General features: G+C 38.8%; 1 protein-coding gene across 6 annotated transcripts in view; it reads left to right on the forward strand.

The window, feature by feature from the left end:
• Positions 1 to 23,438, forward strand: part of SNX25 (sorting nexin 25) — a 146,322-nt gene that overhangs the window by 96,487 nt on the left and 26,397 nt on the right. For 5 of the 6 annotated variants that reach the window (XR_013417426.1, XR_013417427.1, XM_015139609.3 and 2 more), the window contains exons 8-10: positions 6,117 to 6,248; positions 8,930 to 9,202; positions 18,257 to 18,421. Coding sequence is in view for 4 of the 6 variants with exons in the window: in XM_015139609.3 (XP_014995095.3) it covers positions 6,117 to 6,248; positions 8,930 to 9,202; positions 18,257 to 18,421 (570 nt within the window). In the remaining 2 variants the exon portion in view is untranslated. Of the gene's footprint in view, positions 1 to 6,116; positions 6,249 to 6,688; positions 6,978 to 8,929; positions 9,203 to 18,256; positions 18,422 to 23,438 lie in introns of those variants that run through there. The other variant, XM_078002500.1, reaches the window with a different exon arrangement.

The following is a 23,438-nucleotide window of genomic DNA, read 5'->3' on the forward strand; positions in this document are numbered from 1 at the left end:
TACACAAGTGGTGCGAGTGCAGCTCCAAGGAGCTCCTGTTTTTATAGAGATCCTCTAACCACAGGAAGTCTGTTGATTTTGCTATTAGCAAAATAAAATAAAATAAAATAAAATATTTGAGATACTGGCTCTGTGTTCTAGATGGAAACGTAACATTTTGGTGAATCAGAGAGATGATAGATTTGACAGGTTGAATGTTGCTCCCTTCCTCCTCCTTATTAGCTTTTTGTTTTGGGGCTCTTAGGTTAATTTCTAGCCACATTTATCATAGATGAGATCTTTGTCTTATGTCCCCTTCATTCATTCAACAGACATTTATTGAGGGCCCACAATATCTCAGTTATAGTGCTAGGTACTAGGATTAAAAATAAATAAGACAGAATCCCTGCTCTCAAAGAGTCCCATGTAATTATAAAATAAAAAGGTAAGTGATCCAGTAGAAATATGAGATAAATACCTAGGAGAAGTGCATAATGGCTTGCTACCTAGTCAAAAGATGATACACTTTTAGATGTGTGGTACAGGAAGATCTCGAGAAAGATAATGGAAACTCGTTTTAGGGGAATTAAATGTGATTTCAGTGCAGGTTGTCTGTCCGGCAGTGTCTACTAGAAGTAGACTTAATCCAGAGTGCCAGATCCATTTTTGATTTGTTCTTTCCAGACATTCAGGAAAAGAGAAACTCATTTCTGTTGCAGTAGTTCATCCTCAGAGTAAAACCATTTCCTCTAGTCTTCAGGATGGAGGGCTAAGATGAGATAGAATTCCAGTAGTTATAGTCATTTGCTATTTGAAAGGTAAGACTTTGGTTAGTTTGGGGCCATTCTGATGTCTTCATGAGTGGGAAGAAAACTTTTGCTATGACCTCATCATATCTGATCCAGAAGAATTACCATTAACTTTATTTCAGAATTTCGACTTCCAAATCAGGTTAATCCTCCAATTAAAATAAAGATTCAGAGTGAATTTTTAAAAAGACAAGACAGTTATATGTTGCTTACAAGAAACTAAACATAAAGGCACAGATAGGTTGGAAGTAAGAGGGAAAAAGACATGTGAATACTAAGCAGAAGAACTCTAGAGTAGCTACTGTGAATGTCAGACAAAACAGACTTCAGAACAAGGAGTAGAACCAGAGATGAAGAACATTTCATTATGATAAAGGAGTCAGTTCATCAGGAAGATGTAATAATCAGATGTTCTTAATCAATAGGGAGACCTTGAGAGTGTACATGAAGCAAAACCTGACAAAAATGAGAAAAAATTTCACAAGTACAGTTGGAAATGTTAACATTCCCCCTCAGTAATATCAGTAATAGGAAGATGTGGAAAATTCCCAAATATTTGGAAATATAAGTAGCATATCTAAATAAGGCTTTCATCAAAGAAGAAATTATAAGGAAAATTAGAAACTATTTTCAATGGAGTGAATATGCAATATATCAATTATTTGTGGGATATATTATGATATATATATTGTGGGATATATTGTGCAGTTAAAGCAGCACTCAGAGGAATTATATACAGTTGGCCTTGAACAATGTGGGGGTTAGGAGTGCTGACCCTCCCCTGAGCAAAAATTCACATATAACTATAGAGTCTCCAAAAGTTTAACTACCCATATCCTGCTATTAACCAGAAGCCTTACCAATAACAGTCAGTTAACACAGATCTTGTATATGTATTATATACTGTACTGTTACAATAAAGTAGGCTATAAAGAAAATGAAAATGTTACGAAGAAAATCATAAGGGAGAGAAGATATTTTTACTACTCACCGGAAGTGGATCATCACAGGGGTTTTCATCCGCATCATCTTCACATTGTCCAGGCAGAGGAGGAGGAAGAAGAGGGGTTAGTCTTGCTGTCTTGGGGCGGCAGACATGGAAGAAAATCTTGTACAAGTGGACCTGTGCAGCTCAAACTCATGTTGCTCAAGGGTCAACTCTACTTTTTAATGCTTGCAGCAGAAGAGAAGAAGGGTATGAAATCAGTGATCTAATCTTTTAAGAAGCTATGAATTGGCCCAGTGAGGGGCTCATGCCTGTAATCCCAGCACTGTGGCAGGCGAAGACAGGAGGATCGCTTGAGGCCAGGAGTTAGAGACCAGCCTGGGCAACATAACAAGACTCCCCTCTCTACAAAAAAAAAAAAAAAGAAAACTTTAAAAAAAATTTTTAAAGAAGCTATAAATAAAAACTAAAATAACTAGAAGGAAGGAAAGCGAGAAGATGTGAATTACCAATATTAGGAATGAAATAGGACATCACTACAGATGCCACATACATTCAAAGGATGCTAAGGGAATAATGTGAACAACTTCAAGCCAATAAATTTGACAATTTAAATGAAATAGACAAATTCCCTGGAAGATACAAATTACCAAAACTGATTCAAAAAGAAATAGAGGCCAGACGCAGTGGTTCACGCCTGTAATCCCAACACTTTGGGAGGCTGAGGTGGGCGGATCATGAGGTCAAGAGATCGAGACCATCCTGGCCAACTTGGTGAAACCCTGTCTCTACTAAAAGTACAAAAATTAGCCGGGCATGGTGGTGGGCGTCTGTAATCCCAGCTTCTCGGGAAGCTGAGGCAGGAAATCACTTGAACCCGGGAGGTGGAGGTTGCAATGAGCCGAGATCACGCCATTGCACTCCAGCCTGGGTGACAGTGAGACTCCATCTCAAAACAAAAAACAAAACAAAAAAAAGACAAAAAGAAATAGAAACTCTGAATAACCCACAGTTTATTGAAGAATATGATAATAATTTAAAACCTTCTCACAAAACTCCAGACTCAGATCATTTCACTGGTGATTTTCTTTTTTCTTTTTCTTTTTTTTTTGAGATGGAGTCTTCCTCTGTTGCCTAGGCTGGAGTGCCAGTGGTGCGATCTCAGCTCACTGCACCCTCCGTCTCCCAGATTCAAGCAATTCTCTTCCCTCAGCCTCCTGAATAGCTGGAGTTACAGGCATGCACCACCACACCCAGCTAACATTTGTATTTTTAGTAGAGACAGGGCTTCACTGTGTTGGCCAGGCTGGTCTCCATCTTCTGACCTCAGGTGATCTGCCCTCTTTGGCCTTCCAAAGTGCTCGGATTACAGACATGAGCCACTGTGCCCAGCCTCACGGGTAAATTCTATAAAACAAGTAAGGAAGAGATAATACCAATCTTAACCATATTCTTTCAAAAAACGGAGAAGGGAGCGCTTCATCTCATCCTAGGAGGAGGCTAGCATAACTGATACCAAACCAGAGGAAAAAAACTGCAGAATGGTGTCCCTCATGACCCTAGACAGAAAAGTCCTTAACAAAAATACTGGGAAATCAGATCCAGCAATCTGTAACTCACAAAAATAATGTCAGTATATGTTCTCCTGACAGTGGGTCCTTAGTATAATCATTGTCTACTTCATGTCTTTGCAATGCTATTATTAAGGCTTAATGGAATATTTGTTTTTAAAACAGCTTAATTAAGGTATGTGACATGCAGTGTACTGCTCGTATTTAAAGTGTACAATTTGATAAGTTTTGACATACACATATATTCAATTAAACCATTGCCACAATCAAGATAATTAACATAGCCATCACCCACAAAACTTTTTTGTGTCCTTTGTAATTTCTCTTTGGATCCCAGTTGAGAATCACTGCTAATCCTTTTATCCGTATTTATGTAACTAGAAAGTGACCTCTTAACTATTCTGATTTTTGGCACTTATTTTGCCTTCTCTTTCTCCTGGTTCAGGCTCTTCCTGATTAGTTTTTGTTGTTGTCTTTGTTGATTCAGAACAGTTATTATTAGTAAGTCTCAGAACAACCTGGAAAGTAGGTGGTATCATTCACATTTTATGGGTGAAAAAACTGAGACTCAGAGTGATGGAGTAACATAGAGCTCACGGAACTGGAAAGTAGTGGAGTCAGGATTCAAACCTCAGTATATCTACTTCCAAAGCCTGAGCAACTTTAACTTCACAGTGTTGCCTTCCTGTCTTGCTTTGTTTTGAAAACAAAAAGTCTGTGTTGCCTTATTTTTTTTGCAACCACCAGTGGCCCCAAAATGGAAAGATAGAAGGAAGAGTTAAAATAGGGTTGAAGAGGAAATGGAAATAGGAGTACATGGAGTTTGGAAATCAGCGGCAATAAATGGCAGATCCTTATGCCAATTTGCGTATCATTTTCCTTATTTGATCCAAGGCCAATCCAAAATGAACACTATCGAATGCAGCCCAGGACTTGACTTGAATCTGAAAGGGTTTCCTGGCCCTTTCTGTTGATGCTGGAATTGTTGGCACATCTTCCTTAGCCAAATTGATACGGGTTCCTTTAAACCCCTTTGGAGCATGTACAGTTAGGATTTTGTGCTTCAAAATGCTTCACTGGTAGACTTTACATAAAGACACATGTTCTAGTGTTCCACAGCTAGTAAACTAACTAAATATTATTGGTCTGAAATATTTATAGAAATGAATTATTAATGGTCTGTAGCAAGGGATATCCATGTCCTTAAGTTAGTTACTAGGAGCTGTTAGAAAATGCCTGCCCCGGCAGCCCATAGAATGGGAGAAAATTTTTGCAATCTGCCCATCTGATAAAGGTCTAATATCCAGAATCTACAAAGAACTTAAACAAACTTACAAGAAAAAAACAACCCCACCAAAAAGTGGACGAAGGATATGAAAAAAATTAAGCTGAAAGCTGAGTCATGCAGGAAGCTGCTTTTCCTTTTGTTCCTAAGCAGAAGTTACAGACAGAAGGTTTGATATCTCCGCAGGTAGCTACTCTGTGTTCATCTTATCTTGTGTAAAGTGCCGATTTACTGAGCGTCAGAGGATTACGTAATTGACTATTGCCCTGCCTGCTCCTTTTTGCTTGGAACGTGTGGATTACCATACTCTCCTTTCCCCTCCAGCCCACTTTTCCCCTTTAAATATTGAAGCACTCAAAGTCATCTTTGGAGAAAGGCACAGACCACAGACTGTTTCTGTGACTCCATGTTTATTTCTTCCAGACATGTCCTTAATCTTGGCAAAATAAACTTCCAAACTGATGGAGACCTGTCTCGGACACTTTCTGATTTGCAATGCCAAATAAATCTTTGTTGAATGAGTGAATGGGTAATAGGAAATTGCTATTTTTTCAGTATGTGCATTTCGAATATTCAGTAAGCTTTATTCCATTTAAAATGTAGTAAGAGATATTTCAGTTTACCAGTACTATGTTACATCCACTCTGACTTTAAAAAATGCATGTTTTCAGCTCAACATCACTGATTGTTAGAGAAATGTAAATCAAAACCACAATGAGATACCATCTTACACCAGTCAGAATGGCAATTATTAAAAAGTCGAGAAACAACAGATGCTGACGAGGCTGTGGAGAAATAGGAACACTTTTACACTGTTGGTGGGAATGTAAATTACTTCAACCATTTTGGAAGACAGTATGACAGTTCCTTGAGGATCTAGAACCAGAAATACCAGTTGACCCAGCAATCCCATTACTGCGTATGTACACAAGGGAATATAGATCGTTCTGCTATAAAGACACATGCACATATATGTTTATTACAGCACTATTTACAATAGCAAAGTCATGGAAGCAGCCCAAATGCCCATCAGTGATAGACTAGATAAAGAAAATGTGGTACATATATACCACAGAATACTACACAGCCATAAAAAGGAATGAGATCATGTCCTTTACAGGGACATGGATGAAGCCAGAAGCCGTCATCCTCAGCAAACTAACACAGGAACAGAAAACCAAACATCACATGTTCTCACTCATAAGTGGGAGCTGAACAATGAGAACACATGGACACAGGGAGGGGAACAACACACACCAGGGCCTATTGTGGGGTGGGCGGACAAGGGGAGAGAACTTAGAGGACTGGTCAATAGATACAGCAAAACACCCTGGCACAGGTATACTTATGTAACAAACCTGTATGTTTACTTAAATAAATTGTAAATTACTACAATAAAATTTTACTTTATTCCTTTAAAAAAAATGCATTTTTACCCTAAATGTAGAAATTAGTCCATTGGAAGTTAAAGCTAACTGATATTTAAAATTGATTTTTAAAAATGTTTTCTTAAATTCTCTCAATAGATTCTTCAGTTTGAAGATATCTTGGCCAATACTTTCTACAGAGAGCACTTTGGAATGTACATGGAAAGGATGGACAAGAGAGCTCTGATTAGTTTTTGGGAATCTGTGGAACATTTAAAGAATGCTAACAAGGTAGTATATGTAGGCTGAAAGGAATATTAATCACTAGCTGATGTGAACTTGGCATGTGAGACAGTGTATCTGTTTTTCTCAAGATAAGTACACATTAAAAGAATCTTTTAAACCAAATACAATATTGACATTGTGTTCTAGCCCATAATGGCAAATAAAATTACATTATATTTTTGCAGAAGATGCTTTTGAATGTGTAGTCAAGGGAAAAGAGGTATTATAAATGTACCAAGAGATTGAATTTAGTTTTGAGTATTTTTTTTTACACATTATAAACAGGCATATACATATCCACATTGCTATTACAATGAATTTGGTCCCCTCACCTACACTTCAGTCTCATAATCTTGCCATTTATAATATCATAATGTGCATGTTTCATACTTTGCCTTTTATTTCAATTTTTTTTTTTTTTTTTTTTTTTTTTTTTTTTTTTTGAGATGGAGTCTCAGTCTTTTACCCAGGCTGGAGTGCAGTGGGGCCATCTTGGCTCATTGCAATCTCCACCTCCCAGATTCAAGCAATTCTCCTCCCTCACACTCCCAAGTAGCTGGGACTACAGGCACATGCTACCACACCCAGCTAATTTTTGTATTTTTAATAGAGACAGGGTTTTACCATGTTGGCCAGGCTAGTCACAAACTCCTAACTTCAGGTGATCTGTCTATGTGGGCCTCCCAAAGTACTGGGATTACAGACATGAGCCACCACACCTAGCTTTTATTTCAATTTAAATATGAATAAAGGAAAATAAAAATGTTTTTGGGTACACATACATCTTGCAATGAAGATCCCAATAATCAGCATTGTGCTTTGCATTTGGCAATATATATTTAAGAATTATGTGTACACAGTCTTTATGTATACAGTCAGCCTTCCTTATCTGTGGGTTCTATATCTGTAGACTCAATCAACCATGGACTGAAAATATTTGGGGGGAAAAAACTGCATCTGTACTGAATATGTACAGAGCCTTTTCCTTGTCATTATTTCCTAAAACTACAAAATCACAATCATTTACGGAGCATTTACATTTTATTAGGTATAAGTAATCTAGAGAGGATTTAAAGTATACGAGAGAATGTACATGGTTATATGCGAAAACACTGCACCATTTTATATCAGGGACTTGAATGTCCTCGGATTTTGGTATCTTCAGGAGATCTTAGAACCTATCTTCCATAGATCCCGAGGTACAACTGTATATGTATGTATATGTCTATAAACATACACAATATCTATAACATGACATATGTGATCAGTATATACTATTGTGAGAGGTTTATTGAAATAAGTATGAAGAGGCCGGACGCGTTGGCTCATGCCTATAATCCCAGCCCTTTGGGAGGCCAAGGTGGGCAGATCACAAGGTCAGGAGTTCAAGACCAGCCTGGCCAACATGGTGAAACCCCGACTCTACTAAAAATACAAAAATTAGCCAGGCATGGTGGTGCATGCCTGTAATCCCAGCCACCTGGCAGGCTGAGGCAGGAGAATTGCTTGAACCTAGGAAGGCAGAGGTTGCAGTGAGCCAAGATCACTCCAGCCTGGGCGACAGAACAAGATTTGGTTTTGGGGAAGGCAGGGGGAAACACCAAGAGCATTTTGTACATTGAATTACTCATTCGCATATGAATGTTGCTAGAATAGACTGCCAGTTTAAAATATATCGTAAATCATAAACTATATTTGTTAAGGAACTAAATCCAGTCTTTAAATCTTCTTAGGAATGCCTTTTATTGTTAATTTACAAGCCCCAAATTACCTAATTTTATCCAATATTGTATTTGCTAACTCTGTTACTCATTTTAATCACCAGTTTTGACTACAAATAACTTCTGGTTGTTCTCAAAGGAATATTGTAAAGAGCAATCTAAAAAGTTTTTCCTAAACTATGGAAGAGAATTTGAAATTTTTCAATGGAATAAGAGCATATAGCTTCTTTGAAATAGCCTTATTTTTTTGATCTAGCAACATTGATTTGGACATTCTGGGATGTATGTTAAATTAGTTATGTTCATTAAGTTGTATGCTTTTGCTCTTTACTGTTGTCGAAAACTTTGCATAACATTCCTAGAGTTAATGCAATGCCTTTAGAGGAACTATAAAGATTATGTTAATCTGAAGAGAGGTTTTGCATTTCTGAAGTAGGCTGGTGATGACCCAGGCTCGTTGCTGAAGACAAAGCTGTCTAATATAAGCTTGACGAGGACATAATCATTCTGAAGTAGTCATTCTGAAGAGTGTTTTTCTGAGTTACACAGTTATTATATTGACTTCTTTCTGGGATGAGAAATGGCACTTCTAGTTACTTATATTAGGTAATATTAGGTAAAAAGTTAAATTGATATTAGCTAACACATTTTTTTCTTGCGGAATTCAGATTTATGAAAAGGAATCTATTACAGGAGGAGAACTGTTATTCTGTTTTTCCCGCCTCCAGTGGTTAAAAGAAATTGCAGGTGTTGACTGTTTAACATGTTCATTTAAAGAACCAGTTTTTTTTTTTTTTTTTTTAGGATCTGACATTTGCCCCTGGATCCTGAATATGGACACAAAATTCTACATACCAGGGTGCACCTTAAGTGTCTTTCTTCTGACTTTCAAATGCAGAGAATTCAGAGAAAAATAATTTTTCTCAGAGATATGTCTTACTTTTCTTTATCTTCCTGTCTTTTCAGAATGAAATTCCACAATTAGTTGGTGAAATTTATCAGAATTTCTTTGTGGAGAGCAAAGAAATATCTGTGGAAAAATCACTTTACAAAGAAATTCAGCAGTGTCTTGTAGGAAATAAAGGTATTGAAGTATTCTACAAAATCCAGGGAGATGTTTATGAGATCCTAAAGGATAGGTATTACCCTTCATTTATTGTCAGTGACCTGTATGAGAAATTGTTGATAAAAGAGGAAGAGAAACATGCCTCACAGATGATTTCCAACAAGGATGAGACGGTGAGTCACATTTAACTTTCTGCTCCTTTTTATTGGATAAGCTTTTAAATATGTTTAGGTGGGTGCATATTGTGTGAGCCAAATTTGATGCACATCTTTATCTTTTAATATACAGGACCTTAAATAGAATAAAAGTAACATATTTTAATATACAAGACCTTAAATAGAATAAAAAGTAAACGTGAATAACCTTGTCTCTGGTTGTATGTATTTCTTCTTGCCCTTTTATCCTCTGACCTACATGTTCCCTCCTGCTGGCATTGAGTCAGAGACCTCCTGCCCTCTGTCTGTTTTAGACACATCTCTGGTCTGACTCCTAAAAAGTGAAGACAGAAAGTCTGTAGGGTGGGACATTTATGGGTTAGACCAGTTAAGAAAACCAGTAGAACTATAGCCCTAGAAGAGAGAAGAGATGGGGAAAAAATGAGGAGAGGTAGGGAATGCAGGAAGGGTTAAAGGAAATATTTTGGAGTTTAAAAAAGTCAGAAGAAATTAAAATGCTCCAAAAGAAAACTTGCTAATGTAAGAGTTAAATAAAGAGGAAAGAAACACGAAAAGCAGCTCAACAGTCAAAGACAGACTTATTTTGGAGAATAAACCTGAGAGGGGCTTCTGGCAGATTTTTTTTTTGATCAGGAGCACTCCGTCTTACAGACTAAGAGTATTTAAGGGTTTTAGGGTGAGAGAGCTTATGACAGGCTTGGAATGTTTCTGTGTGGAGGAGAAGTTTATTGCAGGGTTGGAATGTTTCTGGCCAGAGGGGAGGTTATCTTGGGGCTGACATGTCTCTGGCCAGAGGGAAGGTTATCTCGGGGCTGGCATGTCTCTGATTGGGGAGGGGTTTATCTTAGGGTTGGAATGTTTCTAGTTGGAGATGTCATTTGTGGTTTGTGGTCTTACTGACCTTAACTATTAGGCTGATGCCCTTTGTATTTAGGTGATTTTTGATCAAGGGGATCTTTAGAATGGCAGTGCTTGTCCAAGATGGCGATGCTCCTGCTCTGTCACTCCAGACCCTGTAGTTATAAAAAGGACAAGGGGTGGCGTGTTCTTTCTGGCTACTTCCTGCTGATGAGGGGACGGAGAATTTTCTGGTCTTAAATTGACTGTAGGAGTAATGCCATCTGTAGATGTTTTTGGGTAGTTATCTGTGAAATAGCCATAATCCTGTCATTTAAAAATTTTTGAAAAAGGTTAATTAGGCAGGGTAAGAACATTAGTCCTAGGCATATTATTAGGAGAGGGCCCAGGAATGGGATCACCCATGCTATGATTTTGTTTCCAAACCAAGAATCCGTTTGGTTATTTTGGTATTCCCTTAGCTTTTTAGCCCTTTCTTTAAGTTTTTCAGCAGTTTGTCTCTTACTAGGCCCAATTGATTGAGATAGAAACAACATTCCTCACCCAATGAGAGACAGAGGCGCTTGTTTGGGAAGGTCCATGTGTAATTTTCTGTAAGTAACCATTAGTAAAAGACAAATCGCCGGGTGTGGTGGCTCACGCCTGCAATCCCAGCTCACTCTGTAATCTCAGAGACTGAGGCGGGTGGATCATGAGGTCAGGAGTTTGAGACCATCCTGGCCAACACAGTGAAACCTCGTCTCTACTAAAAATACAAAAAAATAGCTGGATGTGATAGCATGCGCCTGTAGTCCCAGCTACTTGGGAGGCTAAGGCAGAAGAATCACTTGAACCCGGGAGGCGGAGGTTGCAGTGAGCCAAGATCGCGCCACTGCACTCCAGCCTGAGCGACAATGTGAGATTCCATCTCAAAAAAAAAAAAAAAAAAAAAAAAGACACATCATGGTAGGACTGATTTGCTGTATTATTCTTGGTTTAATTATTTGCATACAGCACAGTAAGAAGAATTATTTGTTAAATAGGACTTTTAAATTGGCTTTGATGAAACTTTGTTCCGTAGAAGGAATCTGAGATAAGACCTTTTTAAAGCCAAGTCCAGTCATGGATTTTTACCGTCAGATACCTATGAGTTGGGTGATGTTTCTCCTCTTGAGGTTCCAGGATAACTTGGGGTTCCTGGCCTGTCAGAAAGTGACCTTCTTTACTTACCACAGATCAGAAACCCTGTACAGGAACTGTGTACACAGTATATGAGGCCAGTTTTCTAAGGGCTTTATTGGCTTCGTAAGTGAAGTTTGATTCCTTAAAGAGAAGCACACCATTCCAGTCAAAGCCTTGGTAAAATAACCACTTTTTCCAACTGTGCCCTGTTACAAAAGAAAACAAATTCTTATTGCACTTATGCAAATAACTATATTGCCATAACTTAAGAATACTCAGAGATAGTTTCCAAATGCTAGAGAAAATCAGGTAGAGAGAAACAAGTATGCTTCAAATTTTGTTCATGGGAGTATTGCTAAAAGCTGTCAATAGCTCAAAAGAAAAGTTACTTTGACTTTGAAAAGCAAAACAAAGGACTAGCAATATTTTAAGCAAAACGTCAGAAAGATCACTCCAGTCCCGTTAGTTCTGTTCATGCAGTTAATTCCTGTCCTGCTTGACATTAATGAACGTTTTAGCTATTCAAGAGTCCTGAACATTTTTCCTCTATTCTGATGTCACAATCTCCAAAGTTATCAGAAACCTGCATTTAAGAGCACCTGTTAGAGCCTTATAGCTGATTATAAAACCACCTTCTAAAGAGGACCAAAACAAGACAACAATTGTTTATGGAGGACCAAAAGTTTTAGGGTAGCCATCGTTAAAGACACAATGGACAAGGAAATCTGTTACTTCTGTGGCACAAAGTAATTTTAACACAATTATAATTACTACTGATAACATACATTAAGATATATCAGAATTATAGGAGTCTCCCATAACATTGGAACACATACCAATAACTTATTTATGCAAACATAGCCCAAAGAAAGCCGAACACCATTTTGTATTTGACAATGCTTCCTATATGATTTTATACCAAATAAGCCAAATTTTACTTTTATATTAGTGTGCTATTAATGTTAAACTCAATTTTTAATAAACCTTGTAGACACATTTACCCAATTTTAATGTTTGACCATAAGGTAAGATTTTTATAGACCCTTTTTAACCCTTTATAATTTTTGTTAAGGAGCAGGTTAGTGCTTTGAGAAAAACCCGTTGTGCTTTTATTTTAATGCTTAGTTTACAGAAAAACTGGATGATACCCCTTCAACTTTAGCCAATATGTTTACACACAGAATTTCCTTTACAATTAACCTTCCAAAACTTGTGTGAACCTTCTTTTTTATTTTATTCAACTTAAAACAATTCTTTAATCTTTTAATCTAGGTAAAAATCCACATTCCTATGCCTCCTTATAATCTTTTTGCCAAAAGTATATGTAAAATGTTTTTTCAATAGTCTTAAATACATATTACACTGTTAACTTTTAGCAACCTTTACTTTTGTTGGTAAGTTTGGGGTTTTAATTATGTACCAGGTGGAGAGCTGAGGACCTGGACAGAAGTGCAGATAAGGTCTGACTTATTCCAGCATTTGACTCTGTGTGGCCTGGGCCTTCTCTAGCTGTGAAGCAGGCAGGTTGTACAGCTAAGAGTTATAGTAGCATTTTATAAAGCATTCAGGAGGCTTAATCACTTTTAAATTGTACAACATTTCTTATATGAATTCCCTTTTATAAATTTTCTCGACTTTCTGATTTGTTGTAAACATCCCTCTCTTTAAACAACCAGTTAATTTACTTTAGGACAAGAATTTACCATATAAGGTACTTTTTTATATAAATTATCTTTTCTTTAATATCATTTGCATAGCTAGGGGGTATGGCTAATTTCACATGTCCCCAGGCCTTATCTATTTTTGTGTATTAACTTAGTTTACAGTTTAGCTTTGAAACAAAGATGGTAACAATCCTTTCCCAAAACAAACTTCCTTTATGTCTGTGGACTAGACTGCCTAAAGCCACAAGATTAGAAGTTAGGGTATTTCACTAAATAGTTCAAGATGTAGCTAACTTTATTAGACCAATATTAATGTTTCATTTATTAAAAAATTACACAAGCAAAGATTATTCCGTCTGGGCTGAGTTATAATTTTGTAGCCTATATGCTAGATTTTGACACCTTACAGTATTTGGCAGAGATAAGTATGAAACTGCTTGATCAATAAATGAAAGCAAAAATGTAATGCAGGCAGTTCTTAAGACATTTCTGATCTTACTGTGCCAGTAAGTTGTAAAGTCTCATGAACTGAAAGATTGCATAGCTTTTACTTTTCCCATAAAAATATTTGATTTAAGCACTGATTTTTATTAGGCCAATTAATTAGAGCTCTTTTAGTAGACATTGCACACAACACATGTATAGCCACACAGACACCCAGAAGAAGATCCAGTAGTTATAAGATTTTTTTTTCTAATTTCCCAATTGGATTATTGGCCTTTGGGTGAGGCCCTTTAAGAACAAAGGCTAGGAAAACAATTTCCATGGCCTAATAAACAAGTGTAGCTGGAAGACAAAGACAGATTTTGAAAGGTACTTATTCACCTCTAAATCCAGGGTTCCATAAGGAAAACAGAGATTTTTTCCCAGAACGGGATTTGTGGCACTTTTTTGGTTTTCCCAAGGAGCCCCAGGCCACCAGATGTCATTTTAGGATCTTTCATACATGCACCAAGAGTGGCAAGACAGAGTGGAGAAAAGTAATTCAGTTGACTGGGAAAAAGCCTTTTCCAGGAAAACAAGATTTACGAAGAGGAAAACATAAAGGCCTTTTAAATATACTCATAGCTTGGATATTCATTTTAATTAAGTTGAGCGCTCTTATCGGGGTGAGGTTGGAGGTTAGAGTTATATAAATGTCATGCCAAGTTAAATTAAAGAATTGAGTTATGTGTAGGAATTCCCAGTGATAATGAAAGGGATTTTCAGAAAAAGATCCCAGATGCTGTTTGATCTGTGACAAATCAAACATGGAGAAAGGGACATGAACGCAAGCAGTGCCTTCAACCCCAGCTGCTTCCCGGAGGGGGAGAATGGCAGATTGACTGGTTGGAGTAGTTTTTGAACAGGTAACAGGTGGAGAAGGAGGAGGAGCAGGATTTGGGACTGAAGGCTTGGGGGCAGGAGGGGCCACTGGGGTGGAGGTTTGAACAGGCGAGGAGCAGATGCAGGGGAGTGAGAGTACAGAGGAGATCCATCTGCAGGCTCAAAAGGGGTTTCCAAGGAAGGAGTTTTGGAGGAAGGAGGGACCCAGGGAGGGTTTTCCTTAAGAAGAAGGATTTCATGAGGGGTGCGAGCTTGACGTAGGGAGGGTTGGGATCTAAGGTAGAAGAAAGCCTGAATATAGAGAACCACTTGCCATTTGCTATTCGTGGTTATAAAATTGTCAAGGTCCCTGAGAATTTGAAAGTCAAAGGTGCCGTTTTTGGGCCATCAGTTGTCATTATCTAATTTATATTGGGGCCAGGCTGTGTTGCAGTGAAAAACCAAACACTTTGGCTTTGTGCTTCTTTTTTTTTTTTTTTTTGAGACGGAGTCTTTTTCTGTCACCCAGGCTGGAGTGCAGTGGCCGGATCTCAGCTCACTGCAAGCTCCGCCTCCCGGGTTCACGCCATTCTCCGGCCTCAGCCTCCCGAGTAGCTGGGACTACAGGTGCCCGCCACCTCGCCCGGCTAGTTTTTGTATTTCTTAGTAGAGACAGGGTTTCACCGTGTTAGCCAGGATGGTCTCGATCTCCTGACCTCGTGATCCGCCCATCTCGGCCTCCCAAAGTGCTGGGATTACAGGCTTGAGCCACCGTGCCCGGCCTGGCTTTGTGCTTCTTATAAGCCAAGTTTGGAGAAGTTGTGAAGGATGTAGGAATGTGGGATTGTTTGGCACCCATGTGGACGAGTGAGAAGAGGCTAAGGGTATCTGTTTTTTTGTTCCAGGCATCCCCAGACAAAAGACAGAGACCCAGAGTCCTCTTTCCAAAAGAGGATGGTTAGGCTAAGAAGAAACTGGGTATCCCCAAGATTTCTTCTAGTTTAGTCCCACTGCTCCTCTGAGGATCAGGATGGCAGACCTGACTTTCCTGGGCACCGTGAGAAAGCCTAGGGAAGGCAGATTTTACCAGTTGTCTGGATTAGTGTCTGATGTTGGATGTTCCGGTTGGAATCAGCAAAGGGCCTCTTTGACTGGAGCTGCACAAGGAAGACAGAGAGAGAGAGAGAGAGAGAGAGAAGGGAGGATGAGGGAGGAGGAGGGGACAAAGTCTAGAGAGCTAAATACGTGTTGCGGGCAGTTGGAGGTGGATTCCTGAGACCTGAGGGTTTTAAGAACCCACCTGTGAGTAGTCCCAGCCTGAGGCTCACAGTACACTTCGGGTTAGTTGTCCTCCTCACGCAAATCACTCAAAAAGTGAAGTGAGAGACAAGACAGGGTGGGTGGCCAGAGACTCAGGGTCCAGCAGGATGGGCTGCTGCTGCCCACTGCTTCCTGAGTTGCAAGAGAGTCTCTATCCCCAACACCCATCCTAGGTTTCAGTATCAAATGTAAGAGTTAAAGAAAGGAAAGAAGCATGAAAAGTGGCCTAACAGTCAAAGACAGGTTTATTTTGGAGAATAAACCCGAGAGGGGCTTCTGGCCGATTTCATTCAGGAGCACTCTCTCTTACAGACGAAGAGTAGTTACTGGTTTTTAGGGTGAGAGAGCTTATCACAGGCTTGGAATGTTTCTGTGTGGAGAAGAAGTTTATTGCAGGGTTGGAATGTCTCTGGTCAGAGGGAAGGTTATCTTGGGGCTGACATCTCTCTGGCTGGAGGGTTATCTCAGGGCTGGCGTGTCTCTGGTCAGGGAGGGATTTATCTTAGGGTTGGAATGTTTCTGGTTGGAGATGGCATTTGTTGTTTATGGTCTTGCTGACCTTAGCCATTAGGCTGATGCCCTTTGGATTTAGGCAGTTTTTGGTCAAGGGAAACTTTTAAATGGTGGTGCTTGTCCAAGATGGCGATGCTCCTACTCTGTCAGCTAAACCACACGTTAAGTCTAGTTTTCTTATAGCGTACACAATTATTTTGGATAGCTCCAGTTGCCACCTCTTATTTACTGTTAGTGACCCCTATGAGTTTTAAGGTTTGCGTGAAAGGAAGCAAATTGTTTTTATAGTCATCTTAGAAAGATTATGATTTGTCTTGGATTTTTTCTTTCTGCCCAGTTCACTATCTACAGCCCTGAGGACTCAAGTGTTTGCTCTTGATGGTATTAGAAGTCATCTTGGGGTCTCTGAACTGTTGGTTGTCTAAACTTCATATACATTCTTTTTTTTAAGTTTTGTTGCTTGGTCCTTTACATGTAAAATCACTGAGCTGATTAGTCCAAAATTCGCTATTTATTGCATTTTATTTTTGATAGGTCACAGTTTGTTGTATCTATGTTATCTCTCTACTTCAGAAATTAAGATGGTTAATTTTACAGCAAATGCTGTAAAAGAGGTTATTCAAATTAATTAAAACATCTATACTCAGCAGATACATTGAATAAGGATGTGAACTGACATTTGATGTGAGGTGACAGTAAACAAAAAGGAAAAATATCTACTTTCACCTAGGATTCAAAGAGGCTGATACATAACTGACCTTTCGAGAACTCCAACTCTTTGTTCCAGTAATCTCTAGAAGTGGGAACTTTAGGAAATTTATCCTAGGAAAATAATTAAAATGTAGAAAAAAGTTTATGCATTTGTTTGTTTTTGTACATCTGGGACAGCAATAAAGCAGAATCAACCCATAACAGGAGCATCGTTAGGAATGTGCCTCATAAGTTCTCAATGCCATTGTTGTTCTAATTATTCTCATACAAGGCTGACTTAAAAATGGTAATTTTGAAGATGATAATACCCTCAATACCCAGCATTGTGTGTTATGTGAAGAAGGCAGAATACCCATTCAAATGAATACAAAGTATGAAATTATATATCATTTATATATATATTTATAGACAACCAGTTAAAAGAACATATGGGCTGGGTGCAGTGGCTCACATCTGTAATTCCAGCAGTTTGGTAGGCAGGTGGATCAGTTGAGGTCAGGAGTTCAAGACCAGCCTGGCCAACATGGTGAAACCCTGTCTCTACTAAAAATACAAAAATTAGCTGGACATAGTGGTGAGCACCTGTAGTACCAGCTACTCGGGAGGCTGAGGCAGGAGAATGGCTTGGACCGGGGAGGCAGAGGTTGCAGTGAGCTGAGATCATGTCACTGCACTCCAGTCTGAGCAACAGAGTAAGACTCTGTCTCAAAAAAAACAAAACACACACATGCAAACAGCCTATTTTTCTATGACCATTGGTACTTTATTCTTCCTTGAAAAAATTTTAATTTACTGTTTGTTACGATTACTAAAAGTTAGAACAAGAAAACCTGGAAGAAAGTTAAGGATAAACTGGAAGCTGGATCTCAGCAGTTCTCTGCAGTGCCCTGCATGCTGTTGCTGCTCATGAATCTAATTCCTGTGCTGTTGGGTAATCTAGCCAGACGTTTCCAAGTTACAGAGTTCTTATGACTATTAAGTCACTTTCAAATGCTATTTTACTTGTAAAATAATATACCTATTGATTTGTAGAATATATCAAGAGAAGGACTGAACAAAGTATATACTGAAAATACTTTCGCTCATGGGAATATGGTAATTTTCTTTTATTGCATGAGTTTTTAATAATATACTTAGGAGACTGGAAAGAAGCCAAAAGTCAGTGTCTTGGTTGAAGATTAGGTACAGAATATCAGGTCGAGTTGGGAAGAAAACTGAGTTGCCGTCCCTTGTTCTATGTAGATTTCCTTAGACGTACCACTTGGGAAATAATGGCATGGGATTTCCCCCCCTTTTTTTAGGCTATAAAATGTTTCCTTTTTGCAATTCTGAACACCATTTACTTTGGTTCCAAAGACTTTGATTTTTCTCTTTGCTGAGAAAAAGCAGTCTGAATTTTCTACTTTGGTATTCTTTCCTTCCTGAAATGTAGTATTTTGCAACAGGGTATCGTGACAGATAATAATTACTGAACTTTCTATCATTATAAGATATGGTGGTATGTTACTCTCCCCTCCAGGGCCCAAGAGATGAGGCTGGTGAGGAAGCCGCGGATGACAGTACCAATCGGATCAATGAACAAGCCAGTTTTGCTGTAAACAAACTGCGAGAACTAAATGAGAAACTTGAATATAAAAGGCAAGCTCTAAATTCTATTCAAAATGCACCAAAACCTGACAAGAAGGTAACTCTTTGCTTTCAAGGTTGTCTTTGAAAGTTTACATTTGTCTAATTTGGTAGTTTTCAGTTGAGGTTGAGAAATGTCCTTTTCTTTTAAAATAATTTTAACCATGAGCAAGTCCATTGTTATTTTTTTGCTTCTAGGATAGAACTAGAAAGCATTTGTTTTTAATCTCTTATGGTTTGGAGTTCTTTCTCAGTTTCAGCTGTGAGTAACTCTGTCCTTTGCATCTGCTTTGCCTACAGGGCCTTTGGGGAACAGGCTAAGTAAGCTTTCTCTTGTGCCAGGGTCATTTCTGAAAGTTAATTAAATACTCGAGGACAATATTTTGGAAAAAAAAAAAAGTTTTCTTTTAACTGCTGCAAGTGCAATTTAGGGAACTTTACAGTATTGTACAGGAAATAAATTGTTTTGCTAGAAAACAACAATTTGAAAGTTTAAAAATGTACAGCATCTCACTAATTGACCTTTCTCAAACCCACGCTGTGGTGTGGCTTTTTGCTTTGTGTTTTGCTCCTTAGAATTAAACAAGGAGGTTTCTCTAATATAGATATGGCTGATGCACTTTGGTCTGCCAGATTGGTCTCTGGCACTTTCTGAATGTGTGTTTGAGGATTTCAAGTGGTCAACATGAGAGCAACTTAAAATAAAACAATTTCAGTGAGTCACAGTGGGTTTTCTGTGAGCATGTGCCCAATCCTATTGAGCCTTCTTTAGTACTCTTTTTGTAGACATTCAAATGCTTTTGTAGTAGGAGAATGTTCCTGAGACAAGATGTAAGAAAAATTGGTATCATGAGCCTGTCAGCAATTTACAATTAAAATATCTATTAATCTATAATCCAGTTACTGTCTAGTTAAACAGTGAGTTTTCTTCAACAAAGAAAAAGCAAAAGAGAAGGAAGAAAGACCTGCAAAGGTGTGTCATCTTGGTTAGTAGTAATATTTTTACAAAATTATGTAGGAAGAAGTTTAATGGGAGTGTCACATTCATAATCATTGGTGATGGGCTGGCTGCACAATGAGATTACATACCTGTAATCTCAGCCCTTTGGAAAGCTGAGATGGATGGATCGCTTGAGCCCAGGAGTTTGAGACCAGCCTGGGCAACATAGGGAGACCCCATTTCTAGTAAAAATTTTTTTAAAAAATTAGCCCAGCATGGTAGTGCATGCCTCTAGTCCCCAGCTCTAGGCAGACTGAGACAGGAGGATCTCTTGAGTCTGGAAAGTCAAGTCTGCACTGAGCCGTGATCATGTTACTGCACCCCAGACTGGGCAATAGTCTCAACAACAACAACGACAACAACAACAAAAACCCGTGGCCAGGCGAATGACTCACGCCTGTAATCCCAGCACTTTATGAGGCTTGACAACATTGTGAAACCCTGTCTCTACTAAAAATACAAAAATTAGCCCTGCGTGGTGGCGGGTGCCTGTAATCCCAGCTACGCAGGAGGCTGAGGCAGGAGAATCTCTTGAACCCAGGAGACAGAAGTTGCAGTCAGCCAAGATCATGCCACTGCACACCAGCCTGGACAACACAGCAAGACTCCATCAATCAATCAATCAGTCAATATTAATCGTACTCTGAAATGGAAACAAATGGCCAGGTTTCCTGGATTGTCATAAGAAATAGTTCATTCTCCCCCTTACAGGGAGTCATTCCCAGTTACTACATACAGAACTCAAAAGCCTGATCGTCTTCCCAGTGATAGGAACATGTCTGAGATGATCCACAGAATTTGCTGGCATGGCAGATAATCTGTATCTGCAATGTGGCGTGTTCTTTAAGAACAGCTGTCTTATTTATTCTGGATTCATCTCATTATAAATTAAAATGCATCTATGGATAACAGTATGAAAGACAAGCTAGAGAATGTTCATTGAATTATTTTCTGCTTGGTTTGTTTGTTTGAAAGACATTCTTCAGCCCTTCTTAAAATAACTTTTGATAACCATGGAATAAACATTCTTAGCTATATTATATTTCATATATATTATATGAAAGAATTTTCAGGAAACGTGGAGCAATTCACTGGTACTATGGCTTAATTTGAACTCTACTCTCTGATCTACGTTTGCTATGTAATCAGATTGTCCACAGGCTACTCACGGAGCACTCTGCTTCTGGCAGTTGCGCACGGGACAGAAAGGGCCCTGAGGATGGAAGGCAGCTGATCCTTCTCTCCAGAAGGAGACATAGTCCTCCTTTTGTGTTTTACTCATGTTGGTAAAAAAATTAATAATTAATTTTTTAAAAAACTTAAGATTGGCCGGGCGTGGTGGCTCATGCCTGTAATCCCAGCATTTTGGGAGGCCAAGGCAGGTGGATCACCTGAGGTCAGAAGTTTGAGACCAGCCTGGCCAACGTGGTGAAACCCCCCCTCTACTAAAACTACAATAATTAGCCAGTCATGGTGGCGGGCACCTGTAATCCCAGCTACTCGGGAGGCTGAGACACTAGAATCGCTTGAACCTGGGAGGTGGAGGTGGCAATGAGCCGAGATCACGCCATTGCACTCCAGACTGGGCAACAGAGTGAAACTCAGTCTCAAAAAAAAAAAAAAAAAAAACCCTAAGATTGATGTTGAAAACGGTTTTGGCAATCTAGCAATTAACACACTCCACCCCCAATATCTTGTAATAGTAAGACTTTTCTGGATTAAATATCTAATTATTAATCAGATCATTTTCCTGTAAGTACACAGTGGTGCAGACTTCTCCTCAATACAGAATGCCAGTGGTTTGCTTAACCCTCCTTCTCTCACAGACCTCTGTACCAGCAGTGTAATTAGCCGCCAGATGGTAAAGCTAGCCTTTTAGTTTGATTCCTGAAATTTACTGCCTAGGTTTTTTTTTGTTTTGTTTTGTTTGTTGTCTTTGTTGTTGAGACGGAGTCTCGCTCTGTTGCCCAGGCTGGAGTGCAGTGGCCCGATCTCGGCTCACTGCAAGCTCCACCTCCTGGGTTCACGCCATTCACCTGCCTCAGCCTCCCGAGTAGCTGGGATTACAGGTGCCCGCCACCTCGCCCGGCTAATTTTGTTTTGTATTTTTAGTAGAAATGGGGTTTCACCATGTTAGTCAGGATGGTCTCGATCTCCTGACTTCGTGATCCACCCGCCTCGGCCTCCCCAAGTGCTGAGATTACAGGCGTGAACCACCACACCCGGCCGGTTTTTTTGTTTTTTTCCTTTACAGAGATTTTGTGAGTCTGGAGCAAACTGTCCAATTCTAGGGTAATGCTGGGAGTAAACCATTAACCATGAAGAATCTCAGTAACACAAGTGATGAGTAAATGCATGGTGCTGTGTTAGTCACTGAAGACTCAGTGTAACAGAGTCTGACGCCTGCCCTCAAGGAGCAAATATGCTGGTTATGGAATTAAAGCAGACATGAAAATAAAACGATCACAGTACTTATTGATGATAAAATGCAGGACAATGGCATAGGCAAGGCGTGCTTCCTGTAGGCTTTCTGAGGAAGGAAAGAGCCCTTGAACACTGCATATTCAGGAGAGTTTTGGAGCAAAGCTGCTGTCCTCAAACTACAGAGTTATATAACTTTATAGGCTTTCTCATAAAAGAGATCTGAAGAGATGGTGAGTGTGGCATTTAAAAAATATTATTTATTTTTGTAAATTCTGGTAAAATATATATAACATTTACCATTTTAGCTATTTTTAAAATTTTATTTTTTATTTCAGTACATTTTTAGGGAGCTGGTGGTATTTGGTTACATGAATAAATTCTTTAGTGGTGCTGATTTTTGTTGCACCCATCACCTAAACAGTGTACACTGTACTCAGTTGTAATCTTTTATCCCTCATCCCTGCTCCAACCCTCTCCCGAATCCCCGAAGTCCAATGTATCATTGTCATGCTTTTGCCTCCTCATAGCTTAGCTTCCACTTATGAGTGAGAACATATGATATTTGGTTTTCCATTCCTGAGTTACTCCACTTGGAATAATAGTCTCCAAGTCCATCCGGGTTGCTGTGAAGGCCATTATTTCATTTCTTTTTATGGCTGAGTAGTATTCTATGCTCCTGTGCTCCATACAGACCACATTTTCTTTATCCACTTGTTGATTGATGGGCATTTGGGCTGGTTCCGTATTTTTGAAATTGCAAATTGTGATGCTATAAACATGCCTGTGCAAGTATCTTTTTTGTATAATGACTTCTTTTCCTCTGAGTAGATGCCTAGTAGTGGAATTGCTGGATCAAACAGTAGATGTACTTTTAGTTCTTTAAGGAATCTCCATACTGTTTTCCATAGTGGTTGTACTAGTTTACATTCCCCCCAACCGTGTAAAAATGTTCCGTTTTTACCACATCTACTCCAACATCTACTATTGTTGTATTTTTTTTTTTATTATTATGGACATGCTTGCAGGAGTAAGGTGGTATCACATTGTGGTTTTGATTTGCATTGCCCTGATAATTCCTGATGTTGAGCATTTTTTTTATATGCTTGTTGGCCGTTTGTACATCTTCTTTTCAGAATTGTCTATTCGTGTACTTAGCTCACTTTTTGATGGGATTGTTTGTTTTTTTTCTTGCGAATTCGTTTGAGTTTTTTGTAGATTCTGGATATTAGTCCTTTGTTGGATGTATAGATTGTGAAGATTTTTTTCCCACTCTGTGGGTTGTCTGTTATTTCTGCTAATTATTTTTCTGTGCAGAAGCTTTTTAGTATTTTGCAACCATCACCAGAACTTTTCTCATCATGAAAAACTGAAATTTTGTATCTATGAAACAATAGTTCCCCATTTTTCCCTCTCTCCTGCTCTGGAAAAATCATCATTCTATTTTTTATCTCTATGAATTTAGCTACTCCAACTACCTGATGTTAGTGGAATCACGCAACATTTGTCCTTCTGTGACTGGCATTTTCACTTAGAGTAATGTCTTCAGGCTTCATCCATGTGGTAGTGTGTGTTAGAATTTCATTGCTTTTTAAGGCTGAATCATATTTCATTGCATGTTTATACCACATTTTGTTTTGCTAACTATCCAGCA

Source organism: Macaca mulatta, chromosome 5 (genome assembly GCF_049350105.2).
Source record: "Macaca mulatta isolate MMU2019108-1 chromosome 5, T2T-MMU8v2.0, whole genome shotgun sequence".
Lineage (NCBI taxonomy): Eukaryota > Metazoa > Chordata > Mammalia > Primates > Cercopithecidae > Macaca > Macaca mulatta.